The sequence below is a fragment of the Lissotriton helveticus genome, chromosome 5_1, assembly GCF_964261635.1.
Source record: "Lissotriton helveticus chromosome 5_1, aLisHel1.1, whole genome shotgun sequence".
In the NCBI taxonomy this organism is placed as follows: Eukaryota; Metazoa; Chordata; class Amphibia; order Caudata; family Salamandridae; genus Lissotriton; species Lissotriton helveticus.
Window position 1 is genome coordinate 216579830 of NC_136065.1, and position 27238 is coordinate 216607067.

General features: G+C 45.4%; 1 protein-coding gene across 1 annotated transcript in view; it reads left to right on the top strand.

The window, feature by feature from the left end:
• The first annotated feature begins 1291 nt into the window (after positions 1-1291).
• Positions 1292-27238, top strand: part of LOC144754342 (ficolin-2-like) — a 182545-nt gene continuing 156598 nt past the window's right edge. Inside the window, exons 1-2 of the mRNA XM_078642031.1 lie at positions 1292-1455; positions 4535-4648. Coding sequence (XP_078498157.1) covers positions 1374-1455; positions 4535-4648 — 196 coding nt within the window. The 5' untranslated portion in view covers positions 1292-1373. The remainder of the gene's footprint in view (positions 1456-4534; positions 4649-27238) is intronic.

Consider the following 27238-nt stretch of genomic DNA (forward strand, 5'->3'; position numbering starts at 1 on the left):
AGCACTCTGCACTTTGTTCTGATATGTAAATTATATGAACATTTTCGTATCGCCTTTCTAAAACCTGTTTTTGTTAAGTTTGGTGTTAGGACAGTTCATGATGCTTTTACATTGCTTTTTAATCTAAATCATGTTGATATCTGCTTTTCTACTGCTACTTTTCTCCTGCAAGCAATTAGGGCCAGGAAAAGTATGATTTTTTAAGTATTTACAGGAATTATTTATTATGATTTTTTTTTCCGGTGAATGTATTTTGCTTGTATATGCTGTGCTTTTATGGACATTGTTTTTATGTTTGCAAAATAAAGCTTTATGAACTGAACTGAGTCCCCTCACAGTAATTGTGATCCCAGTCTCAAAGATTGGCACTGTGAGTTTGGGCTTGAACTGGGAGGCAAGGTACTATCCCAAGCTGATTATGTGAGGTGCCGTAAGTAGCATGTGAAAGCAGGAATTACTCCTGGGCTATGTTTCTGATGACTTTTCTATCATCACCGCCTTCTTCTGACAGGACTGCCCTCTCCTTTCTTTCCACCTTCGCCCTTAATCTTCAAATTTCACCACCCCTCTCTTCAGGGAGAGAGAGGGGGGCAGAGAGATAGAAACAGATAGAGAGAAATAGAGGGAGAGAGAGAGAGAGAGAGATAGATGGACAGAGAGAGAGAGAGAGAGAGAGAAGTAACTTGTTTCATCAGCTTGAATATTGTGATAAGGTATCACATAAGCTGTTCCAAGTAACACGAGTACTTGATTAGTTGTTGTCCTCGGCCACAGGCAACCATCAACCCACATCAAACTATGAAATAATCTACATGTCCAGATCAGCTGGAACCTTATCTTGCTATGTTGCTCATCGACATTCTACAGTCAATATAGGTGCATTGTAGATATTATGGGCATCAACATTTTTCCATACAACCTCATAAGTAAACTATACAGTGGTTACACCCCCATTCCCTTCGGTTCTCATTTTGCCTAAAGGTGTAAGTGTGGTCCTGCAAGAAGGCTTTATCTCTGTCAAGGGTCACTGTCATGCTCAGATCCAACCTTCCAGCGAGTATTTTTTAAGTGTCTGACGCTGTGAGGTACACTTATCACGGGCAAAGTTGTTGCTTTGTAACATTATTGATATAAGTTGCAGAGCCTGCAAGAAAGTGGAAGCAAAGGTCGGATGTCGAGGTCAACCTGCCACAGGGATCAGTTAAAGAATGAATAATTAGTCACTATAGACTACCAGCCTACAGATAGCCGCACACAATCATTGGACTTTAAGCCCTTCTTACTGTATACATTCACACGCAGAGGTTTGGGGTGGAGAATAAAAGACCGTAGGTGGGAGACTGACCAAACTCTTAAGGCGATCCACAGGAGCCATGACGCGACTCACACCTGCAAACCTGATCGTATTCTGGTGGATGGCAGCAGGGGTTTGCCATGCTGCGGACACCTGTCCAGGTGAGTTTCAACAAGACCAATTATCCTTTAGACCAATCAATTCTTAGTTCATCCTGTCTTGAATTACAAAATATGTCCAACATATCTTTATTAATGTATATTCATCTGAAAATGAAGGTCGTAGCGATGGCCATCCTGCCCTGTGTGAGGCATGACAGAATAATTTACAACAAGGGGTGGTGATGGACAGAGTCTCTGAATTAAGCAGAGTACTCTCACCCAGTCAAGAGATCAGGGCTAGATCCAACACCGTTTTTTAGCTCATTGCACCATCCCAGTTTCAGAACCTGGCTGTATGCAAATTAGTCTGTCCCTGGCCCAGTGCATCATGGGAACAGGGCAGACCAGACTACAAAAGCCAATTCTTACACTGGGAAGGAAACAAGCTTCCGGGGACCGGTTTCTGCCATTTCAGGCGTCTTCGGCCCGGCTTGCTTGAATCCTGATGGTGCAATGAGCAAGGGACTCACATCTGAGTATACCCTTCCACGCTTAGGGTGGACAAAATAATTTACAACAAGGGGTGGTGATGGACAGAGTCTCTGAATTAAGCAGAGTACTCTCACCCAGTCAAGAGATCAGGGCTAGATCCAACACCGTTTTTTAGCTCATTGCACCATCCCAGTTTCAGAACCTGGCTGTATGCAAATTAGTCTGTCCCTGGCCCAGTGCATCATGGGAACAGGGCAGACCAGACTACAAAAGCCAATTCTTACACTGGGAAGGAAACAAGCTTCCGGGGACCGGTTTCTGCCATTTCAGGCGTCTTCGGCCCGGCTTGCTTGAATCCTGATGGTGCAATGAGCAAGGGACTCACATCTGAATATACCCTTCCACGCTTAGGGTGGACAAAATAATTTACAACAAGGGGTGGTGATGGACAGAGTCTCTGAATTAAGCAGAGTACTCTCACCCAGTCAAGAGATCAGGGCTAGATCCAACACCGTTTTTTAGCTCATTGCACCATCCCAGTTTCAGAACCTGGCTGTATGCAAATTAGTCTGTCCCTGGCCCAGTGCATCATGGGAACAGGGCAGACCAGACTACAAAAGCCAATTCTTACACTGGGAAGGAAACAAGCTTCCGGGGACCGGTTTCTGCCATTTCAGGCGTCTTCGGCCCGGCTTGCTTGAATCCTGATGGTGCAATGAGCAAGGGACTCACATCTGAGTATACCCTTCCACGCTTAGGGTGGACAAAATAATTTACAACAAGGGGTGGTGATGGACAGAGTCTCTGAATTAAGCAGAGTACTCTCACCCAGTCAAGAGATCAGGGCTAGATCCAACACCGTTTTTTAGCTCATTGCACCATCCCAGTTTCAGAACCTGGCTGTATGCAAATTAGTCTGTCCCTGGCCCAGTGCATCATGGGAACAGGGCAGACCAGACTACAAAAGCCAATTCTTACACTGGGAAGGAAACAAGCTTCCGGGGACCGGTTTCTGCCATTTCAGGCGTCTTCGGCCCGGCTTGCTTGAATCCTGATGGTGCAATGAGCAAGGGACTCACATCTGAGTATACCCTTCCACGCTTAGGGTGGACAAAATAATTTACAACAAGGGGTGGTGATGGACAGAGTCTCTGAATTAAGCAGAGTACTCTCACCCAGTCAAGAGATCAGGGCTAGATCCAACACCGTTTTTTAGCTCATTGCACCATCCCAGTTTCAGAACCTGGCTGTATGCAAATTAGTCTGTCCCTGGCCCAGTGCATCATGGGAACAGGGCAGACCAGACTACAAAAGCCAATTCTTACACTGGGAAGGAAACAAGCTTCCGGGGACCGGTTTCTGCCATTTCAGGCGTCTTCGGCCCGGCTTGCTTGAATCCTGATGGTGCAATGAGCAAGGGACTCACATCTGAGTATACCCTTCCACGCTTAGGGTGGACAAAATAATTTACAACAAGGGGTGGTGATGGACAGAGTCTCTGAATTAAGCAGAGTACTCTCACCCAGTCAAGAGATCAGGGCTAGATCCAACACCGTTTTTTAGCTCATTGCGTCATCCCAGTTTCAGAACCTGGCTGTATGCAAATTAGTCTGTCCCTGGCCCAGTGCATCATGGGAACAGGGCAGACCAGACTACAAAAGCCAATTCTTACACTGGGAAGGAAACAAGCTTCCGGGGACCGGTTTCTGCCATTTCAGGCGTCTTCGGCCCGGCTTGCTTGAATCCTGATGGTGCAATGAGCAAGGGACTCACATCTGAGTATACCCTTCCACGCTTAGGGTGGACAAAATAATTTACAACAAGGGGTGGTGATGGACAGAGTCTCTGAATTAAGCAGAGTACTCTCACCCAGTCAAGAGATCAGGGCTAGATCCAACACCGTTTTTTAGCTCATTGCACCATCCCAGTTTCAGAACCTGGCTGTATGCAAATTAGTCTGTCCCTGGCCCAGTGCATCATGGGAACAGGGCAGACCAGACTACAAAAGCCAATTCTTACACTGGGAAGGAAACAAGCTTCCGGGGACCGGTTTCTGCCATTTCAGGCGTCTTCGGCCCGGCTTGCTTGAATCCTGATGGTGCAATGAGCAAGGGACTCACATCTGAGTATACCCTTCCACGCTTAGGGTGGACAAAATAATTTACAACAAGGGGTGGTGATGGACAGAGTCTCTGAATTAAGCAGAGTATGACAGATACAGTCATGAAAATGTAGAATGACCCCCATGCACAGCAAGAAAACTTACGAGTTGGAAGTTTGTTTTTATCCCTACAAAAACGATTGCACGCAGGGAACCTTCAGCCCTAGGAAAGGAGCCGCCACTGCTTTATTCACTGTCCAGAGATTCCCGCCCGGTATAAAAAGAGCAGGCGAAGTTGGGGTGACAGTTGCCTGACACTCACAGTTACCCCAAAATATGTACATGTTTGTAAAGTAATATTGAATATCATGTGTGGCTTTGTAGAAACATTCTTTCACCCAATCATTGCAGTTCATTTTGCACGTCTGACCTCATAGAAAGGGTTTACACATAGCCTGTGATATTCTTCTGTATTAATGAACTTTCTACAGCATGGGAAGATCTCCGAGCAATGTTTTCCTCATCGATGCTTGTTTCTTTCTTCAGATATAAAGATTATTGGCCTGGGTGAGCAGGACAAGCTGGCAGTTCTCCAAGGATGTCCTGGGTTTCCTGGAGCGCCGGGTGTCATGGGAGAACCAGGACCCCCAGGAGTGAATGGTAAGTGGCACTCTATGTGCTGTGGATGTAGTTTTGGGTTGGTCTTGTTCTTGTAAATGCAGATGTGGGAACATCTGTTGTCACTAATAGTAGTTCCACAATATTTTTCCTATGCACGCCTAACCAATTAGTATAGAACAAAAAGATGCCAGAAACAGGGCTGATCTATCAGACATTCATTCAACAGCAAAATCACAGCTACTGTTTATCTCGCCAAATACTCAAAAGATGTTGTCACATTTACTGCGTCCTCCATTACTTCTATTCTATTTTTTTCAACACACCATTCAGCACAAGTACTTAATCCCTTACTACACACCTTCTCTGTTTGCAAGTCAGTTTAGAAACACAAGCATGAAAACAAGAAATGATCAACAACCAATAACTGCATAGAACCAAGGAACGAACTATTCTGCCTTACTTTCCAGACTTCTTAACTTCCTTTTCAAACATTCCTACATATTTCTTGGTACCCTTGTTCTTGATTCGTGGATTTAATATCCTGTCTCTAATTCAGCCCATAGTTATCAACATTTCTCCATAATTACTATAGGCCTCTAGCCACTAGCAACTGCTAAACAGGGATGTAAGTGCTGCGTGAAATTAAGTTTCTGAATTTGAGAATTTAACCCGTGTGTGAGTTCCCCCTTCTTAATGCAGCTGTTGAACTGCTCGCTTTAGTGAAGCAGGGGAATCACATATTAAATCTAAGTGACTCTCTATGCTCCTGCTACCCACTTAGAGGCATACTTTGACCGGGCAATCCTATCTTTTCATGAGACCCTTGTCTCAGTCAGTGGTACAACAACCCACAATTTCCTTTGATGGTAATGAGCATTACATTTAAAAATGATCTCTTCAAGAGATCCACCAATTTGATAATGAATGAAGCACATCTTACAGTACATTCTGCATTGGAACCAATTTAACCATGTTTGATTCTGAAACATTTTGGACCTGATTTACAAAGGGCCTCTGCATTCGTGGTAGTGGCCCCGCTGTCCTGGGGTAGTCTTTACACTCGGGTCCAACTAAACGGCATCACAGATCTAGGCTAACTTTGCCCATGGTATGAAAAAAACATGTCATTTTGCACAATATCGGTAACAGTTAACACAACGTTATTCAAACAGTAAATGTGAGAAGTATTTATGCTATTATCATCAACAGCAAGCACTTTATCTAAATTGTCTTGATCAATTTACCTTAAACGTGCAACTGCTACCATTTGTGACACTTTCCAAATTTCATTGTATGTTGTTTAAAAAATATTTCAGAAGACAGTGATTTAGGACCCAACAAGAAATCAGATAGGTCCATGTTTTCCAATAGGAGGGAGAGATGTTGTTTTACTGCAGACAGTGTGGAATGTTCCAACCATTGTTGGCACAATTTCACTACTGAATAGGTGGTGACTATAACTGAGTGTTGAGACTGGGGATAACAAGGGTTGGGTCTGCTTGCCTTACACCCATTTGTGTCCACTGGCCACAATACCCACCCATTTGGACCTGAAAGTGTAGAGTTAAATGTACCATTCTGCACCATGCTATTGAGCTGTTCTTCACTGTAATTTGTTAAATGCTGCTAATAGTCAAATGAGGCAATAGTAGAACTATAGGGTGAATTTATGTCTTTAATTTTAGCAAATCCTAAACCAGTAGTCTGTTGAACTCAGGCATTTAAAGATATCATGGGTGTTAGAATTAAGCAGGCTCTAAATAAGGGGTCTGAACCTGTCAATGTTTGGTACCCTAAACAAATTTCATTTCAATGATATCCTTCCAAAACTCATAGCCTTACATGGTTAATTGTTTGACAAATAACATCTGTATATTTTAGCTTGGTTTGTGTCAGCACATATTTCTTTGCTTTGTTTTTTTAACTTCCTGGTGGGGGAGTCGGACAATGTTCCCATTGCGTGTAATTAAAAGGTGTGCATTGAACACTAGCTCAACACTAGCTCAATGTAAATATTAATGTCGATAATGAGGATCACAGAACATTTCACCATAATTAGCAGAAGTTAGGTACAGTTCTTCACTTTCAAAAACAGTATGATTTTCCAGCTCTGAGAGCATGGAGTTTACAGTGTCAACAACCCAATCGTCTGAGGGGTGTGGCCAAGTGGCAATGTAGTAAGTCATGCTCCATCGGATCTCCTGCAAGGTAACCCTTATCTATTAAAAAAAAGGTTAAATCAGGGTCTCCATCTGACCCAATGAGGCCAGCACAGTTTTTGGATTCTATGGATCTTGTTCTGAAACCTCTCCAGCAGATACTTAACTTGTCTTTTACCACTTCGATAGTACCTTTGGCTTGGAAACAGGCTCTGGTCTCCCCTATTATTAAAAAACCCACACTTGATCCCTCTTTGCCTGAGAATTTTAGGCCAATCTCCCTGCTTCCATGGGTGGCTAAAATAGCTGAAGCTCATGTGAACGAGATTTTGGCTCGCCATATGACCCTTAATAACATTCTGGACCCGTCTCAAAACGGCTTCAGAGCGGGTCATAGTACCGAGTCAGCCCTGTTGGCCTTCACGGAGTACTTAAGATCTACCCTTGACGCCGGTCAGAGTGCAGCGCTTATATTATTAGATCTTAGCGCTGCCTTTGATACGGTGTCCCATGACATCTTGTTGTACCGTCTGGAGGCTATTGGGATCATGGATCAGGCCCTGGAATGGTTCCGTGCATTCTTGACGGATAGATCCTTCCGGGTCTCGGCACCACCTTTTTAGTCTCAAGTTCATTCCATCTGTCAAGGGGTTCCGCAGGGTTCTGCGTTGAGCCCGACGTTGTTCAATCTGTATGTTCAACCCCTCGCGGCTGTGGCTAGAGAATGGGGCCTAACGCTAGTTTCGTATGCTGACGATACTCAGCTGATTGTTACCCTGGCTGAAGGTCCCTCGGCCACGGCCTCGAGGTTCCGAGATGGTATGACTGCTGTTGCCCAATGGATGGCTGAAAACTGCCTTCAATTAAATGCCACTAAAACTGAGGTGATGTTGGCAGGGAAAAACACCTCCCTTTGGAACGAACATTGGTGGCCAGCCTCCTTAGGCATTATGCCTTCCATCAAGCCAGTGGTCAAGAACTTGGGAGTGTGGCTGGATGCAGATCTTAATTTCCAGTGCCACATGAAGAAGGTGGCAGCGACTTGTGTGGGCCTGTTGAGGGGCCTTCGCCCTATTTTGAAGTTTTTCTCAGCGCCTGTTCGGCAGCTTATTATCCAAGCGACAATTCTATCGCGCTTGGACTACGCCAGCGCGTTATTTTTGGGTGCTAATAAAGCTGAGATTCTGCGTCTTCTGCGAGTACAGAACTCAGCAGCCCGAGCTCTTGTCGGACTGCCTCGCAGATGCTCTGTTAGAGCCACCATCAGAGCCTTACACTGGTTACCGATTCAAGCCAGAATCCAGTTTAAGACGCTCTGTTTAGCGTTTAAAATCTTGAAAGGTACCAGCCCGGAGTTACTTCGTCCACTCTTAACTCCGTACACTCCTCAACGTAATTTGCGCTCCTTAGGGCAATATCTGGTAAATATACCCAAGTTCAGACTCTGCCGCGTCGGAGGTCGCTCCTTCCGACTGCTGGCGGCCAAACTGTGGAATTCCTTGCCTGTTTCTATTCGTGGAATCAATGAGCTTCTCCCTTTTCGGAAAGCCATTAAGACTTTTCTTTTTCCTTTAACTTAGGTTTCCTCTCTTGTAGTTTCCTTTTCCGGTACTATGTTACGGTCAGCGCCGGGACGCCCCTTAGCTGGGGCAGCTGTGCGCTCAAACAAACCATTAACATAACATAGCATAACATATTATAATCCTGAAGACACTAAGAGGCCTGGGGGCGACTGACATAACCTTTATGCCCCCACTGTTTGGCAATCCTGAGGGGGCCAATAAGCCACCCACACTGACTGCACGCGGTGGTCATAAAATGGCAGATGTGGGCCACAACGAAGACTGAGGCTGAGTGGAGTCCTAAGTTGTGCGGTCAGACTGTGACACTGTCTGACAGCAGCTACTTCCCAGCAGTGACAGCCCACAGCTCTGTACCTGTACTCAGCCTGGAGTGCCGATGCGGCACAAGAACGGTGGGGAAACGGATTAGGAGGGGAACATGTGTGCAGCCTGAAGTGCCACCACCTTGGGCAGCTTGATACCTAGATTGGAGGTATGCAGGGTCTTGGGAGGTGTGAAGGCAGACCCGCCCTCCCTCTCCAACAGAAGCTATTCACCCCCCTGCCTGCACACTGCTGAAACCCAGGAGAAATTAACTGCATCTAGAACAATTGCACTGGTGACTTCACTGGTGGGAACTGAACTGCCATTTGCTGGCTGGCAGAGACCATCCTGGTGGATACCCTGAGGTGCAGCTGGGGTGACCTTGCTGGCATGTGTGTGAATGCATTGGAGGCCAGGAGCAGAGATGATTCCAGCGCCTCCCGGGAGGAAAACAATGTGGATTGATTAAGGTAGCGCCTGATGTTCTTTGGTCCTGAGAGCACTGCCTGGTAGTTTACCCGCATGATGCCTGCGCCTGACTTTGGCGCCAACTGGGATTGCCTTGGACCTCATGTGCCTTGCTGCAAGTCCAACTGGGGTTGCTGCAGCAGGGGAGACAGGCGTGTCATACCTGGTGAAGCTGTTCGTTGAACCCAGAGCTTGGCAGGTGAAGGATGACTAGGAAAATGTCCTGCTAAGCACAACCCGAATGTGAGAGAATTCAGCTTTACACCAGTTACCTTCACTGGAGGCCTAGCGGTGGTGGCCTCTGGAAAACCAGCATTGGGTGCTGCGAAGTGTGAATACCCTTATATCCTTCTGTGACAGCAAGGTGGCTATGTGGCGAGTCTCACCCCCCTGGACCACACGGTTCCTACCTTGGCGATTGGAGACCCAAAGTGCAAACAACAGTAATCAACAGAGGATCAAGTACCATCTGAATTGCTGTAGCCTGCTTGTGGTTTCCATCACATAGCGGGCCCCAGAAACAGTTGGTCTAGCCCTATTTGCACTGAATGCACTGGTTGAAAGAGCTGACCTCTGCAGTGAGAATAGACTCATGTTGGAGTGAGAATCCTGGGATCAGGGGAGTAGTGGTCCTCGGGGAACGTCCCAGAACCACAGGGTCTTAGCTAGGATACACACTCGACGCCGTCTTCTCATCCAGCAAAGACGTCACCTTCAGCCACGCAACAGGACTCCACTGGACGGACCACAGCTGCGTCCACTTCAGCTTCAAAAGAACGACGATCCACCACCACCAGCAACAGGTTGCCCGAAGAAGCTGGAACAAGATCACAGCCGACCAGCTCACCGCCTCCCTGAGCCAGCACCCCCCCCGCCAGCTCAGCGAACCCCAGCCAGGCCGCCGACAACCTCACGAAGTGGATCAACAACAGCGCGGACGAACTCGCCCCTCTGAGAACCCCACCCAGCAGACCCTGCAGCAGAAAAACACCATGGTTCACCGACGAACTCAAGAGCTCCAAGAAGAAGTGTCGAGCCCTCGAGAAAGTCTGGAGAAGGGAACCAACCACGGACAACATGACCACCCTCAAGCTCGCCACCCGGAAACACCACCAACTGATCCGGGCCACCAAGAAAAATACATACAAGGACCGGCTGGACAACAACGCACACAACTGCAAGGAACTCTTCAACATCGTGAAAGAGCTCTCCAACCCCAACGCCGGAAACAATGACATCACCCCGTCGCAAGACCTCTGCAACTCCCTCGCGTCCTACTTCCACAACAAGATCACGGACATACACAACAGCTTCAGCAACCAACCAACGCAAGCCACAACCGCAACAACGCCACCCACCACCACACTCCGCACCTGGACTCAGATCAGCACCGAAGACACCATCCGCACAATGAACTCCATCCATTCCGGATCTCCGACTGACCCCTGCCCTCACCACGTCTTCAACAAGGCCGACGCTGTCATCGCACCCCACCTGCGGGACATCATCAACACCTCCTTCGACACCGCCACCTTCCCTGAGAGCTGGAAGCACGCCGAACTCAGCGCTCTTCTCAAGAAACCCACAGCAGACCCCACCGACCTCAAGAACTACCGTCCCATCTCGCTCCTCCCGTTCCTGGCCAAAGTCATCGAGAAGACCATCAACAAACAGCTGGCCGCCTTCCTCGAGACGAATGGATCCCTCGACCCCTCACAGTCTGGCTTCCGAGCGAACCACAGCACCGAGACCGCCCTCATCGCTGCCACCGATGACATACGAACTCTGATGGACAACGGAGAAACAGCGGCCCTCATCCTCCTGGACCTCTCCGCGGCTTTCGACACTGTCTGCCACCGCACCCTAGTACAGCGCCTCGGCAACATCGGAATCCAGGACAAGGCACTGGAATGGATCACCTCCTTCCTCGACGGAAGAACACAGAGAGTCCGCCTACCACCGTACAAGTCAGAGGCCACCAAAGTCATCTGCGGCGTCCCTCAAGGATCCTCACTGAGCCCCACCCTCTTCAACGTCTACATGAGCCCCCTCGCGGCCATCGCACGCCAACACAACCTCAACATAATCTCCTACGCCGACGACACCCAGCTGATCCTCTCCCTGACCAACGACCCCGCCACCGCCAGAGCCAACCTGCACGAAGGGATGAGAGATGTAGCCGAATGGATGACGACCAGCCGCCTGAAACTGAACTCGGACAAGACGGAGGTCCTCATCCTGGGCTCCTCGCCCTCCGCCTGGGACGACTCCTGGTGGCCCCCCGCCCTGGGCACCGCACCCAAACCGACGGACCACGCACGCAACCTGGGCTTCATCCTGGACTCCTCCCTCTCCATGACCAGACAAGTAAATGCCGTCTCCTCGTCTTGCTTCAACATCCTGCGCATGCTACGTAAGATCTTCCGGTGGATCCCCACCGAGACGAGGAAGACGGTCACCCAGGCCCTCGTCACCAGCCGACTGGACTACGGCAACGCCCTCTACGCCGGAACCACCGCCAAGCTCCAGAAGAGACTCCAGCGGATCCAGAACGCCTCGGCCAGACTCATCCTCAACATCCCCCGACGCAGCCACATCTCCGGACACCTGAGAGATCTGCATTGGCTCCCGGTCAACAAGAGAATCACCTTCCGTCTCCTCACCCACGCTCACAAAGCCCTACACGACCAAGGCCCGAGCTACCTCAACAACCGGATCAACTTCTACACTCCCAAGCGCCTCCTCAGATCAACCAGCCACGCCCTCGCCGCCGTCCCCCGCATCCGAAGAGCGACAACAGGAGGAAGGTCCTTCTCCTACCTGGCCGCCAAGACCTGGAACTCACTCCCAACCGACCTGCGCCTGACCCAAGACCACCTCTCCTTCAGGAAGAAGCTCAAGACCTGGCTGTTCGAGCAGTAACGGCACCCCCCCCCCCAACCCAGCGCCTTGAGACCCTACGGGTGAGTAGTGCGCTCTATAAATGACCTGATTGATTGATTGATTGACCTGGTGATCTCAACACATTGGGCGCATTGTCCAAATAAGGGGGAGTGGTGTATGACGCTACAACACAAACTTTTACCCCCATGCCATTACATTGCAATTTTTTATCCCGACTTGCTGTTGGGGTGCGCTGGAGTTTGGCATATTATAATTTACTATTCCAACTCCAGTCTGTGCAAAAGGGATGTATGACGGTAGGACGCATACCATCACAACGCGTGCTTTAACAACGCATCCCTTACAACGCAAGTCGTTACCACGACTTGCGTTGTGGGCGCGGAATGAGAATAGTATAATTTACTATTCTAACACCAGTCCCCGTGGACACTAGGGAAGGTGTTGGAATAGTAAATATACTATTCTTAATCCTCTAGCGCCCTCCAGCGCAAGTCGTGGTTACGACTTAAGTTGTAATGGACGCGTTGTTAAAGCCTTGCGGAGTAAAATCTGCGTTTTAAAGGCTGTTCCCCGTGCAAAAGTAGTGAAGGTGTTGGAGTTAATTCTAACACCTTATACCCCCTACAGCAAGCCATTTTTGTTGTAATGGCATGCGGGTTAAAGCACGCGTTGTAATGCATGCTTTATAATGGTTGCTTCCCGGGAGGAGGACCTGGTGGCACAGCTATGCCAACAGTCCACAACAGTTGCACTGGTATTTTAGGGGGTTCTTAGGAGGAGAGCACTCTCACGTTGCCCACGGACAACCACAGGGAAAGTGAAAAAGAAGCGTGAGCCTGAAACCCCTGGCCCAATGGTGATGACTAGCATGATGGGAGAGGTGGCGGAGCCCCAGCTTCTCCCTCCGGATGGTACTCAAGATTGTTTCATGCTCAGTGATATCATGCAGGCTACCACTGTCTCATGAGGCACACAACGCGAATATGAATGCCATAGGGAGGGACCTGAACCTCTTGAAGAATGATCATCAGCACCTTGCAGAGCGGGACGACTGAGTGGAAGATGGGGAATGTGCCCCCAGAGATCACTACGCTGCGGGATAGACTGTCCTCTATGGAGGATACGGTCAGAACACTAGAATTTTGAGCAGAGGACAGTGATAATGTGTGAATTATTGGCCTGACAACATGTTAGATTGTTGAGAGAGGAGGCTAAAAGAAGAGTCGGCACCGGAAGGACTCACCTAATTTTACACTCTGGGAACAGCACACAGGTTGCTGGCTCACTCAGACAAATTAGGGGCCTCCCTGTGCCCGATAGTGGCCAGACTCCTCTATTATAGAGAGCGTGATTACATCTCAACAAAGGCAAGGCTGGGGGAAACCTTCAAACGCCGCCTCCGTCAACTGAACACTCTCTATGCCATGTTATTGTCAGCCAGCTTGTGGGTGGTTATGCTGGATGATGTGCAGTTCTTTCGGACCCCACAGGAAGTATGAGACTGGCTTGAGACGCAGCAGTGGGGTGAGCCGAGCAGAGCGGAGACTCCCCGCGGTACACCCCCAGACGATAGAAGTTGAGGAAAAAACAAAAGGGGGCTCCATCGGAAGTGGAGGCCCAGCGTGAGTGGGTGCAAGGGATCAGGGCTGTGGCAGAAATTAGCAAAAATGGAGCAATCCCATAGTCATCTCTAAGTGAAATATACGGCTCAAACTCTGATTGTACCAAGGAAACCAGCTCAGTGGAAGATTCAGACACTGACCTCCCTAAGATTACCCCAAGCATGGCAGATGACATTATATAATGGGTGTATTGGAAGTTCTGTTTTGGGGAGGACACTGGGCTGGGGAGTGAAAAGATTGCCCATGGGTATAGGTTTGATCATATCCTGTTTAGGATGGGGGGTTCAAACGGAGAGGTTCTATAAAGGCTCTGATCACTCTTTGTTTCTGTTACTCCCTCTTGTGGTTCTATGGGTACACCCACACATGGGTCCCGGTTGGTATCATGTTTGGCTAGGGGACGTAGTTCTATTGATCCTGGGGTGTGGGAATTGGGACTGTTGTTGCATGTTTGTATTACTGTGGGGTTTAATGCAGGCCTAGCTAGCGGTGATCTCTACACATGCACAGAAGAGGGACTGTGATTGCATGGTACTATATGCAACCAGAGAGTGGTGACCATATGCGAGAGCTGACTCATGGCACCCACCTTTAAATATATGATTGTTTAGTGGAATGTCAGGGGAATGAACACCATGTCTAAACAGCACAAGGTGTTTGCATATCATAGGAGGGGGCGCAGACTGCACTACTGCAGGGAACACATCTTATTGCTAAAGAGGTGACGGGACTGCAGCACAGATGGAGGGGACAAGCTTATTATACTGACTACTCTGCCTTTACAAAGGACACATTAGTGTGAATTAAACCAGGGGCTCTATTTCAACACACTAGTCATTTAATAGACCCTGAGGGCCGATATGGAATGGTGACTGGTAGACTGGATAGCTGTGATGTCACTATTGAAAGACTTTATGGTCCTGTAGTGTAGCTCCTATTTTCCCAATAGGCTCTGCGCATTGGAATAGTACCTACAGCAGTAAAGGCCTAGGCCAGACGTTAACTAGGTCTACTACTGTCGATGCTAGACTTAATTTTTGGGTTTGCCAGCTAAGCTCAGAGTTCGCTAGAAACTTTCTCGAATGTTCAAGGAAGGATTAACTCCCCTGATTAGACAAGAAGGGATTTAGTTTCTGACAACCATAGAACATGACAACTTTGCTCTCCCCTAATCAAGAGTCAATCTCAAGAGTCGTGTGAGCACAAGGCAATTATTTTACTCAGTCAGTACGTGCATTCTTAGTCTCATCAGAATGTAGAGAAAAGGAAGAGACGGGCGTGTTCAATAAAAGGTGTTATTTATTGATCAGTCTCTTTTCTCGTACAAGAGAAATGGATCGATATTATTGCAATACTTATAGTTAAGTAAAGTGCATACATTAGAAGCAATAGTATAAAATAATACTGTAAAAACATTGATATGGTTTCTGAGCCATATGATGTTTAAAATGATTAAAATATATTTACATACACATATACATTTGACTAAACGTGCTCAACTGGTGTTTCTAAATACGCCTACCCCGTGTACCTGACCTAAGTCTAATACGTGGGCGGGAATAGAAAGTTACAGTTTAAGTTAAGTTTGTTTTTGCCAAGTGAATAACTAAAGAATTCTCTAGGAGGGGTTATTCAGTTCTGTACCTGGAATTTAGGATGAATGAGGAATGGTATCTCTTTCTCTGCTCTCGATATTCCAGGCTGCCTGCGAGGGCTGCCCAGAAACGCCGGTGCTGGGTCTCTCGGCTTGAGATAGCAGCGCGTCTCTCAGCGCGTCAGGAAGGCGGGGCTGTTGCCTGCGGGGTCTGCTTCTGCTCTCGGCTTCGGCAAGTATGGCTGCTCCGTCTTGTCACCACGCGTGTGTTTGCATAGGGCAAGGTCGGCAATATTTATACCTTAAAGGTACCGGGATTGACGTAAGGATGGACATAGGTACGTCAATAAAGATGTCATACGACTTGCTCGTTAGCACATTCTTTACTAAAGTTCTCTGTGAAATCAAAACAATGGCCGCACGGATTATCCAGGTTGTCATAGGTTTGATTTGTTATGAGAACGTCGTATGCCTTATCAGGGGCTGGAGGAATGTCGCTTGTCTAATTAGATCTCAAGCGTTATGACCTAATCAGATAACACGTTCCTGTGCCGTAGTGTGACTGCGTCAGATAACGGTATCTGCATCATGGGGGATTTCTTGCCTCATGGGCTGACTGTTAGTTAACTAGCTAGGTAGTTTAACCAGAATAGGGTCAGGAATAGGGGGATCGATTCAGAACCTATAGAAATACACGACACCCACTCCACGCTAACTATGGTCATATCTACTAATCTATGCATAGTATAACATAGTACAACATACTATAGAGTATAGTGTATACCTTACCACCCCAAAATACATAAATGCATTTTGAAATTTTCAAATATACTGAAAAATTGCAGTCATATATATTGTATGCACTTAAGCTATGAATTAAATGCAAAAGTAAACACGCATTGTTATGCATTATTGCTTGTTGGTATATGAGAAATACACATGAAATGGCTCTTAATATGGCTATACAGAAAAAAAGTCGAAACCATTTCATCACATAAAATATATTGTGAACATACCAGCGGGCAGCTAAAGTCTATATAAAGTCTATAAAGTATCTAAAAAAATAGAAATCTTAGTTCTCTAGGAATAGTTTCTTACTTTAAGCAGAAGGTCAGTGTCCCGGGGAAAAATATATAGAAAAATATTTTAAGGGCTTGCTGAAAAAAGTTGCTGTCCGTGAACTGGATTGTAATTGTTCATGTGACTTTATTTTTTAAGTTGAAGGCCGGATTCAGGGAACGCCGTGTGCGAGTTTACTCAAAAGTCTCTATTTCTGTTCCGGAGAGAACATCATATCATTCAGGCTTTCGAAAAAACTGTCAACAGCTTCATGGGAAAGTTCCACTAAGTCGGAAATAGGGGTAACCATGCATTCATGCGCATGATTGTCTGCATTGACATTCTGATTTGCATTGCTGACAGAAGGTCGTACCTGTTCGATGCTGCTTTCATCTTGAACTTCACTACTCTTCAATCGCAGTGGTGAAGATTCCAGGAATGCCGTCATCAGAATTGGCAGCCTTTGAGGGCAGCACAAAGCGTGAACCTTGGTAGGAACCAGCAGTGTATCTGCATCCACCGGCGCATCCGATTGTAGTGTCAGACAGGTGTCTAACACACATTCTTCTCCGCATAGCAGACACCTTAGTACAGGAAAAACACACCTTTGCCACATTGGTCGAAATGATAGAAACCAAGTCATGTTCAGGTCTCTAAGCCGGGAGAGTCCCAGGATTTTTGATATCCGGTCCCGGTATCCAATGGCTAGGATCGTATCTTCCATTGTCGCGAGAGTTTGATCTGTGACATGGGTTGCCATAACGAAAAATAAGGACTAGGAATAGGATTCCTGCAATTAGTCCTAGGATCAGGGGAAGTCCGCCAAAAATCGAATGGACGAAATCTGGAAAAATACCCAGTATGGCTTTGAATGGTGTTAATGCCATCGAAAATATTGTCTTAAATACCTTTGAGACCCCTGTGGTATCAGAAATATTTAAGATTTCGCTCAGGATTTCCGCGAAATGTACGGGGGAATTGGTTGATAATAATGTATGTATCTCTGCAGTCGTCCTTGCGACTTGTAGATCATACGTTTCTTTAGATGACGTGAGCCTTGTAGGCGTCTGAAGAAGCACTGTTTTCATTCTGCTTAAAGTGTCTATTCGAATAGAAGTAATTTTCAAACCGGGCCATGCCCTTGCCTCCCTGTCTGGAAAGGAGCTGGGGAACAAAGAACGTCCACAGCACTTGACCTTCGCCGTCGTAGTGACGAGATAAGGAGTCCCGGGCATAAGACTACAACATCTGCGGTCTACAATAAGAATGTAACTCCCATTATAGAGTCTTTGAAAGAATGGTTCTATTTCAGTTGCAGGTGCGCCTTGCTGGTGACATGAAAGGTTGTATGAATTCCCTTCACAGGCTCCGTGCAAACTAATACCGTTACACAGAAGCGTGCCGCTTAGTGACATAGCACAATTGTTGCCACTAAGAAACACTTTCTGTCCTTTGTTACTGACACATGCATGTGAATAGGGCAGGTTCCAAGATGTTTTAAGGTACCCCTTTCCCAATTTCTCGTACATGCCAGCCTGTATATATTTTTGGCAGTATTGAAACCTGAAGGTTGAGATTGGAATATTTATGATTCCGTGGATTATCCATTCACTGACAGGTCGTTCTGACATTGTCATTGGTAATCTTTCTAGTTTTTCAATGCTCAAGATTGTATAATCAGCACCCTTCTGCGCCATACCGATTTGTCTATCAGTAAGGTTAAAGATTTGGAATAGTGACGTTGTGTTGATTAAACGCCAAGGCACATAGCCTGAACGCAGATTTTGTAACGTCCAGCCAAGCTGTACGATAGAACGCAATTGTGACTGACCATGTTGTAATAACAGTAAGTCTTGCGATAATATATCGATTTCTGAAGACACAATGCTGTCCAATGAAAAAATTCTGGAGGACAGAGTCATTAACCCATTGTCCACCACAGAAAGTGATTTTTCCAAATTAATACGGTCAATTTCCCGTATTCTTTCTGCTGTTTCAATTTGAGTAACCTTCCAGGCCTCATTGTATGCTGCATATACAGAGGCTGCTATGAAACGCTTTTGACGCTGTTTGCGTGGTCCCAGTATGAAATCACGCAAGTCAGCACCATCAGTAAGTAAAGTTAGGTGTTGCTTAATTTCAGGCAGTGTGGAAGTTTGTAGCCATTGAAGGCATAATTTGCCCACACTGTAGGTTGTTATTATCCCTGGGTGATGTCTTTGGGGATATCTAGGGTCTGGCCTGGTCATTTTGAAACCCTGTGTTTTATTCAGGAATCTATCTTGACAGTTATTTGTATCTGTGGGCCAGATCAACCATTGTTTCCAATCAGGATGTGTTCTGTTTTGGTTAAGTATATGGTTTATGTCTATTCCTTCATCTGTTTCAGAGCTATTGCTAAACATTGTTGGCTTTGGAATAGACAGGTTATTTAAATCTTTGATTTTGGCTAAGCCAAGACAGGTGGTTTGTTGAACAGTGTCATTTAAAAATATCATTTGTTCTGGGATCATGCAGGCTCTAAACAAAGCTTCTAAACCCTGTACTTGCCATTCTTTTGTACCCCAAACACTTTTCAAATCAACATTTTTGTCCCAATAATCGAATCCAAAAGTATTCATTTTTTCAAAGAATGAATCAGAATAAATCAATTTTGTGTTGGTTATCATGGTTTTGGTCCCTGTCTTGTTTGACAATTTATAATAAAATGTTTCAGCATTACTAGTGTTAAAACCTTGAAAGTATGAATATTTGTCATAAACGGTTCTAGAGCTCCCTTTTGGAGGTGTAGCACAATGTTCCCATTGATTAAAATTTAAAACATTTCTAGGTTGTGCAGATTTATGCAAGAAATGGTTACCATAGTGGTTATAGCAATACATACTATCATAATTTGTAGAACCTTGCAAATAATCATGTTTTGTAAATTTAGCAGACATTACTAAGTCAGACATCATATTGTTTATACTTTCAAAGTCCCAATCATCAGCAAATGAGTTTGGTTTTGCAAAGTCACTCAAAGAGATCTTAATTTGGTGTGGATATTTCAGGATCTCGACCGGACCATAAATTTCATAGTCAGTGTTGTCCCAGGCTACCCCACCAGGTATTGGAATTGCTGTGAAGTTGGCTGAAGAAAGTTCTGAAGAAAGTTCTCTTTTCTCGACGTGTGAAGATGTGTGTGGTTTGAGGACCAAGTTGATGTTCTGACTTGCTGTGTCCATTTTAGCATATTTTCCCTCAATGAAGCGTCCCAAAGTAAATACCATGATGAGCCAAAGTATGAGGATATAGGCACCAAAACCCACCCAAAATTCAATCCATGGAGAAATCAGATATGTTTCTTTTAGTTGTTTCAAAAGTTCCTTCGCTTTGTCTTTAAAGGATTTTGATGATGGCTGTGTCTTTTGTTCGCTGAAGCCTTCAGAGGAATCATCGAAGTTGATGAAGTAACCGGATGCAGTTCTGTCAATTGTTCCAATTGGTTCAGGATTTTTGTTTTTTGCATTTTCACTTGGTACTTCAGTATAGATTGGTGTGTCTCTGCTAAATGTCTTTATTTGGGTTTTCAGAGGTCTAAGTTCTATTGCATTGTTGCATAGTCCTTGTTGTTCTTCTGTAGGCGTTTCGAATGTGATGAGCCTCTTTGTTAGGACCTCTGTACTGGTAGCAAACCTTGGTGTTCTGCTACTTATTGGGAGTCCACTTGGCCTACTGTTTGTTATCGGCCACATGTTGTGGTTTTACCAGGTCGATGGATACAACTCGGTTCTCCTTTTTTCCAGCAAGTGGCGGTAGTACAACTGATCTTGTCCCGTTGACAGACAAGACAGGAACTGCTTTTCTGTAAGAAGGCCCAAATTCCTTCTTTACCGCGATCTTCTCCCTGACTAGATCCCCGACTTTTGGAATCCAGACAGGTCTTGCTGGGACAGGTGGTGATTCTTCAGTGGTTGTTGGCTGTTGTTTCAACTGTATGTTGCTCAGGTCTTTTCTTGTTTTGTTTAAGTCCTGCAAAATAGCCAAACGGTCTTTGACATCAAAGCTTTTTTCTGTTACCACTGAAGTCTGACTATCAAGGTCAGAGATCAACATCCTAGTTCCGAATAATAATTCGTACGGACTGAATCCCTTCAGAGAATTTCTTGGCAAGTTATTTAGACTACGTTGGACACTTATTAGATGTTTGACCCACCCAGCTCCCGAACCTAATATCCTTTCTATTATAGATTGCTTTCTGTCTTGGTTTTTTCTTTACACCATCCCATACCCTCAGGAAGGAAGTGAGAAGATTCCCGCTGGGCTGTGCTCATTTGGCCATTCTTTCCCCCCCAGGCTGGATTGCCTGAGAAAAAGAGAAAAAAAAATGGTCGAACGTAGCATGCTCTTAGCGTATATGCCATTTAGACTCGCAAATCTTGTATAACAGTCCAGACGTCAGCTGAGTGCTGTGGATCTACATTATAAGTGGAACTAGCCTGTGTATGTTAATCGCAAGCCATTCTTTTTGTTGGTAATATTATCTGCCTTGATACGACGAGGTATTAAACTGCTTCTCTCCCCACTGCGATCTCTGTTGCAGTTTGGGCAGTTTTTTACAAACATGGTGTAGTGCAGGCTCATGCCTGGCCACCAGTACCGTGATTGTAATTCTTCCAGAGAATCTTTTAATTTAAGGTGTCTGAGACCCTCGCCCATGTGTGCGTCTGCGATTAACAAGTGTCTCCTGTCCATGTTTGGAATCACTCTATCCCCCACTCCAGGGATTCGAGCAAAAGGGACGGAGTTTGCATCGATTATGTATGTATAATTGAGTGGATAGTTGATCGGTAACGCTGAGCAGTCGCCTTTTGATGACGTTTTCACCGCCAGCATTGTTTCACCGTCAATGTATTTTAATGTACGCTTTTTTCGATCTACGGGAGCCGATTTAGTGGCTGCCGCTGCGGCTGTTTCAGCCAATGAATTCCCTACAACGTGAACGCCATCATGTTGATGACTCAGTGAGTGAGTCACGTGAGTCTTTGGTAGTTCTTTTTTCAAAAGAGCTACTTGTTCTCAGAGCAGTCTCTGCTTTATTGGTGCATCTGTGTCATCTTTGTAACCGTTCTGAATCCATGTCTGCAAATCCTTGTTATATGCTTTGACGCAGTAATATGAATCTGACACTATAAGCGTTGGGAATTCGCGATCCGCATTATCTAGCGCCATTTTCAAAGCTATTATTTCAGTTTGTAGTTCTGAATTAGTTTCTACTGAGTGTGATTTTGTTAATAGAGGTTTTAATATACCTCCGCGCCACACTTCTTTTGTGATCTCACATGTGGGATTGTATGCATGTTCTCCCCAAACGGAGGGTTGAGCATGTCCGTCTGTATAGATTACACAGGCGTAATGTCGTAGAGGCAGAATGTCGATTGGCAGAGGATACGTCTTTTCATATTTTAGATTTTCCAATTCTTCTAGTTCTTAAAAGACTGTCAACCAGGCAATACTTGATAATTCATATCCTCCGTACTGGATTTTCAGATGGGCAATTCTGGATTTTTTGAAGTTGAATTTGTAACCCTCTGCAGCGAAACCAAGTATTATGGTGTTCACTCTTTTCAAGTGAGTTTCCAAGTCATCATCTGTTAAGTAAATGTCATCGATATAAGATAATGCTTCATCATCATATTGTTGTAGTAATTCTGTTACTCTCGCTGAGAATACCCCCGGGCTGTTCTTGTACCCCTGGGCTAACCGACAGAATTGTTTTTGAGTGCCATTTACTGAGAAAGCTGTTAAATATCTGCTCTCTGGTGCTATGTTTTGACAAAAGAATCCGTTGGAGATGTCCAAGGTAGTTTTGTATTTTTTGCGCACTATGTTATTCATTAGTGCAGCACTGTGTGAGTTTTGCACTGCAAAAGTTTTGCAACATGTGTTAAGGTGTCGGTAATCCAAAACTAGACGATATGAGTTGTCTGGTTTGGCGACCGGAAACAAAGGATTGTTCATTTGTGAGGTGCAAGTTTCAATCACCCCCTGGTATTCTAGCTGATCTAGTATTTCATTTACTTGTTTTTTAGCTTCTTGCTTAATTGGGTACTGCCTTTGTGCAGTTGGTTGTGATTTTAACTGGACTTTGTGAGGAGGAGAATCCTCATCCCATCCTACATGATTTTTATATAAAGCAGGTGCTAAGGCCACTGCCCACTTTCTAGCAAGTGTGTATTTTTTATGAATCGGGATTTGATTCGAGAAGGCAGGCATAATTACTTCTTCGCCATGAGGGCACTCCCTGACAAACTCTGGTGGCCAGTCTTTTTCAGCTAAAAGTATGTCATAACCCTTTGAGAGGTTATCCCAAAATAGTCCCCTTATTTTCCTAGTCTTATCTCCCTCTATACGTAATGTTATCTCGTATATTTTGTGGGGCTTGCTAACTCTGGTATCTGCAGTTTCCACTTGAAGGTATTCATTCGTGTCCACTGTCTCCAGATGATTCATAAGGACTTTGCGAGCTATGCTCACCTCTGCTGCGCTGTCTAGCATTGTCTGAGCCCACTCTCCGTTTTTCAGTTGTGTCCTCAGTATTCTCGGCATTGTTAACTACCTTGATACTGGCTACCTTCTTTTTTGGAAATTGTGATTTCTTTTTCAGTTGAGCAGGTTCCTTGTCTTTGGACTTGGCGTGCTCTTCTGATCGTCCTCTTCTTTCCGATTTCTGCGAGGAATTCTGAAAAGATTGAGAGGGACGTGTATCAATGTCTTGATATCTATCAGGTTTTTTAATATTATCCCTATTTCTAAGGTTATATCTATTCCCAGAGGGTTCACTCTGGGGTGACCTTTGTCTCGGGTTTGGAGATTTCTCTCTTCGCCTAGGAGACCTTCCTCTGGACTGGAATTTCTTTTCTTTGGGATTGGATTGTTTGTTCCCATCCCAGTTCTTTTTTGGTGAATTATTATTATTATTAAAAAACATTTTTTCTGGACTTGTAGTCAGTTGCGGTTTTACTGGTATTCCACCTAGACTATCTCTGCCTAGTTCTTCATAGGATTTTTCTATGATTCTGGCAATTTCAGCTGGTTGGTCTGCTATATCTGTCTCTTTTAACCTCTGGCGGATCGCCACGTTTGCTGCTTCACCCTTTATGTTGGCTAGTAATATAGCCGAGACCTGCTTGAAGTCTTTTAGTAATTTCATACCAAGAGTTAAAGCAGGTTCTGGACCGTATTCATCTTGAATTTGTTTTAGCACATCTGGTATTACCGAAATGGATGGAACACCGTGCGTTTTTGTGTAGATGGAAGCAAAGACTGTACCCCAAGTGTCACAGTCCTCAATGTGTGGTGCGATTCCCATCGGGAGACATATAGTCAGAATCCTGTGTTTTTCTAATGGGGTGGTGTCAGGAAACACCGCCTCTATTTGGGTAATTTTCTGTGCCAACCAGAATGGTATTTGTTCCCGTTTAGCTGGAACTTTACCTAGGCAGGATTGGATGTTCTGTGGTGTAATTTTATTTGTGTTCCCCTGGTGAGGGGTCAGCTGTGGTAGTTTAATCGCTGGCTGAATTGTTGAAGTCCGCATTACATACTGAACTAATTGTCTGTGAATTTTTAGTAGTTGTTTTAGCTGTATTAACAGCTCTGCTGCAGGCATTCTTTCGATGTCTGGATATGGTGTGTATCCGGCTAGGACCGGCCACGTTGCTCCTGGTCTTCCTAAAGGACCGAGCCTTGTAATGTGATTATTATGTTTTAGGGCGCCATCAAATAAGAGCAAATGCTCTTGGAATTTGAGTGGTACTTCCACCTCCTCGAAAGGAGTGTACTCATTAGGAGGTTCCTCTACTTTGTAATAGTGGAAGTACTTTGTTATAGTATTAGCTGCTGGAAAATGTATCCATGTATAGTATACCTCTGTCTGCCGATATTCGTGTGCCTCGATTACGAATATGACTGTGCCACCTCTAGGTGTCAGTCCATTTTCTATAAGTTTTAAGGTTATAGATCTCCTTTTGGCGACCGGAATGAGTATTATATCCGCGTCTGCTGCTTGCATGGTAGCATCAGCATCTGCTATTTCAGTAGCTAATCTAGTAACCTCTCGTTCTTCATCGCTGTCCATTTTGCTGACAGGATGGTATTATGTTTATTTGCAGATCAGGTTTCTTTATGGAAACAGAGATTAGATGCACAATATTTTGGAACACTGTTTATCCTTCAACGTTGACTAGATCAAGAACCATACATAGGAGTTCCCTCCTGCGAGGTTTTGGAGGATATTATAACCTTTCACCCACTCCAGACGTCTTTGGAGTATTTGGGAAAAGGGGTCTGAGTGAGAAAGCACGACTGAGTTACTCTAAATGTCTTACGTTAGTTTTATCGCCCTTTCCAAACGCGTTGGGCGCCATGTAGTGTAGCTCCTATTTTCCCAATAGGCTCTGCGCATTGGAATAGTACCTACAGCAGTAAAGGCCTAGGCCAGACGTTAACTAGGTCTACTACTGTCGATGCTAGACTTAATTTTTGGGTTTGCCAGCTAAGCTCAGAGTTCGCTAGAAACTTTCTCGAATGTTCAAGGAAGGATTAACTCCCCTGATTAGACAAGAAGGGATTTAGTTTCTGACAACCATAGAACATGACAACTTTGCTCTCCCCTAATCAAGAGTCAATCTCAAGAGTCGTGTGAGCACAAGGCAATTATTTTACTCAGTCAGTACGTGCATTCTTAGTCTCATCAGAATGTAGAGAAAAGGAAGAGACGGGCGTGTTCAATAAAAGGTGTTATTTATTGATCAGTCTCTTTTCTCGTACAAGAGAAATGGATCGATATTATTGCAATACTTATAGTTAAGTAAAGTGCATACATTAGAAGCAATAGTATAAAATAATACTGTAAAAACATTGATATGGTTTCTGAGCCAAATGATGTTTAAAATGATTAAAATATATTTACATACACATATACATTTGACTAAACGTGCTCAACTGGTGTTTCTAAATACGCCTACCCCGTGTACCTGACCTAAGTCTAATACGTGGGCGGGAATAGAAAGTTACAGTTTAAGTTACGTTTGTTTTTGCCAAGTGAATAACTAAAGAATTCTCTAGGAGGGGTTATTCAGTTCTGTACCTGGAATTTAGGATGAATGAGGAATGGTATCTCTTTCTCTGCTCTCGATATTCCAGGCTGCCTGCGAGGGCTGCCCAGAAACGCCGGTGCTGGGTCTCTCGGCTTGAGATAGCAGCGCGTCTCTCAGCGCGTCAGGAAGGCGGGGCTGTTGCCTGCGGGGTCTGCTTCTGCTCTCGGCTTCGGCAAGTATGGCTGCTCCGTCTTGTCACCACGCGTGTGTTTGCATAGGGCAAGGTCGGCAATATTTATACCTTAAAGGTGCCGGGATTGACGTAAGGATGGACATAGGTACGTCAATAAAGATGTCATACGACTTGCTCGTTAGCACATTCTTTACTAAAGTTCTCTGTGAAATCAAAACAATGGCCGCACGGATTATCCAGGTTGTCATAGGTTTGATTTGTTATGAGAACGTCGTATGCCTTATCAGGGGCTGGAGGAATGTCGCTTGTCTAATTAGATCTCAAGCGTTAAGACCTAATCAGATAACACGTTCCTGTGCCGTAGTGTGACTGCGTCAGATAACGGTATCTGCATCATGGGGGATTTCTTGCCTCATGGGCTGACTGTTAGTTAACTAGCTAGGTAGTTTAACCAGAATAGGGTCAGGAATAGGGGGATCGATTCAGAACCTATAGAAATACACGACAGTCCGAGTGTGGACAAAGTGTCATTCGTGGAACATTCGAGAATACTGGCCCCGTATTTGGTGGTCCTACCCTACTGGGGGGAGGACTATAATTGTATTGCAGACCCTGGATTTGATCGGTCCCACCCGCCCCTGGGAAACTCCCAGTTGTCAGGACGGCCAGAGCCTTTGTAGAATGGTAAACCCAGTGGGGCCTCATAGACTCATGGAGAATGCTACATCCAGGGGGGCGGAACTATTCTTTCTGTTAATACATACACAAATTGCATGTACGATTAGAGGTGATACTTTGTACGCATGATGTGCATGAGCTAGTCACGACTAGTGAATATTTATCTAGAACGATATCTGATCACAATTCCCTGCTACTTGGACTGACCTGAGGGAGGGATCATCCCTGTATACCAACATGGCTGCTGTAACCAGAGGTCCTTGAAGACCCGGTTTTTCAGGACACAATACGGAATGTCCATTAGGCAATACTTTACTGAAAATGAAGGCTCAACGTCTGGCCCACTGATAGAATGGTATGCGTTTGAGGCAGTGGTCAGGGGCAGGTGTATTTCTGAACCAGCGGGAATTGGACTGACTCTCCTGAAGGAGCCCTTAACAGCAGAGTAAACACTGAGAGAGGTTGAGAGGCACAGGCTCGAGCAACAAGAGGAACAGGTCCCACTCCTAGAAAAAGTAGCCGAGCAGGTTGAAAGGTTGTGGTGCTTTAGTTATAGTAATTATATGCTATGAGCACATGTGGAGAGAGACCGCACTGGTTCGCTCCTGGCGTGGCTGTGATATTAGAGAACCGAGAAGATTATGATGTCATCCTGGATCATCAAACTGACATCAAATGTGTTCAGTACCTATTAAACTGACTTGTACCAGAGCAAAGTAACTTGCTCAGACTTTGATATTGGTGCCTTTTGAGGGGCATTGACTCTGCTGGTCATGTCTGAGGAAGAGGTGGACTCTTTGGGAGAAGATATAGTACTTCCTGAGGTTAGAGCAGCCATAAAATCCATGCTCAGGAATAAGACCCCCTGGCACGGACAGGATACCAGTAGAATGTTATTCTACATATGTGGAGAAACTTGCTCCCCAGCTATTAAAGCTCTATAAAACAGCCAGCAACACGGATGTAATCCCTGTGACTTCTTGGGA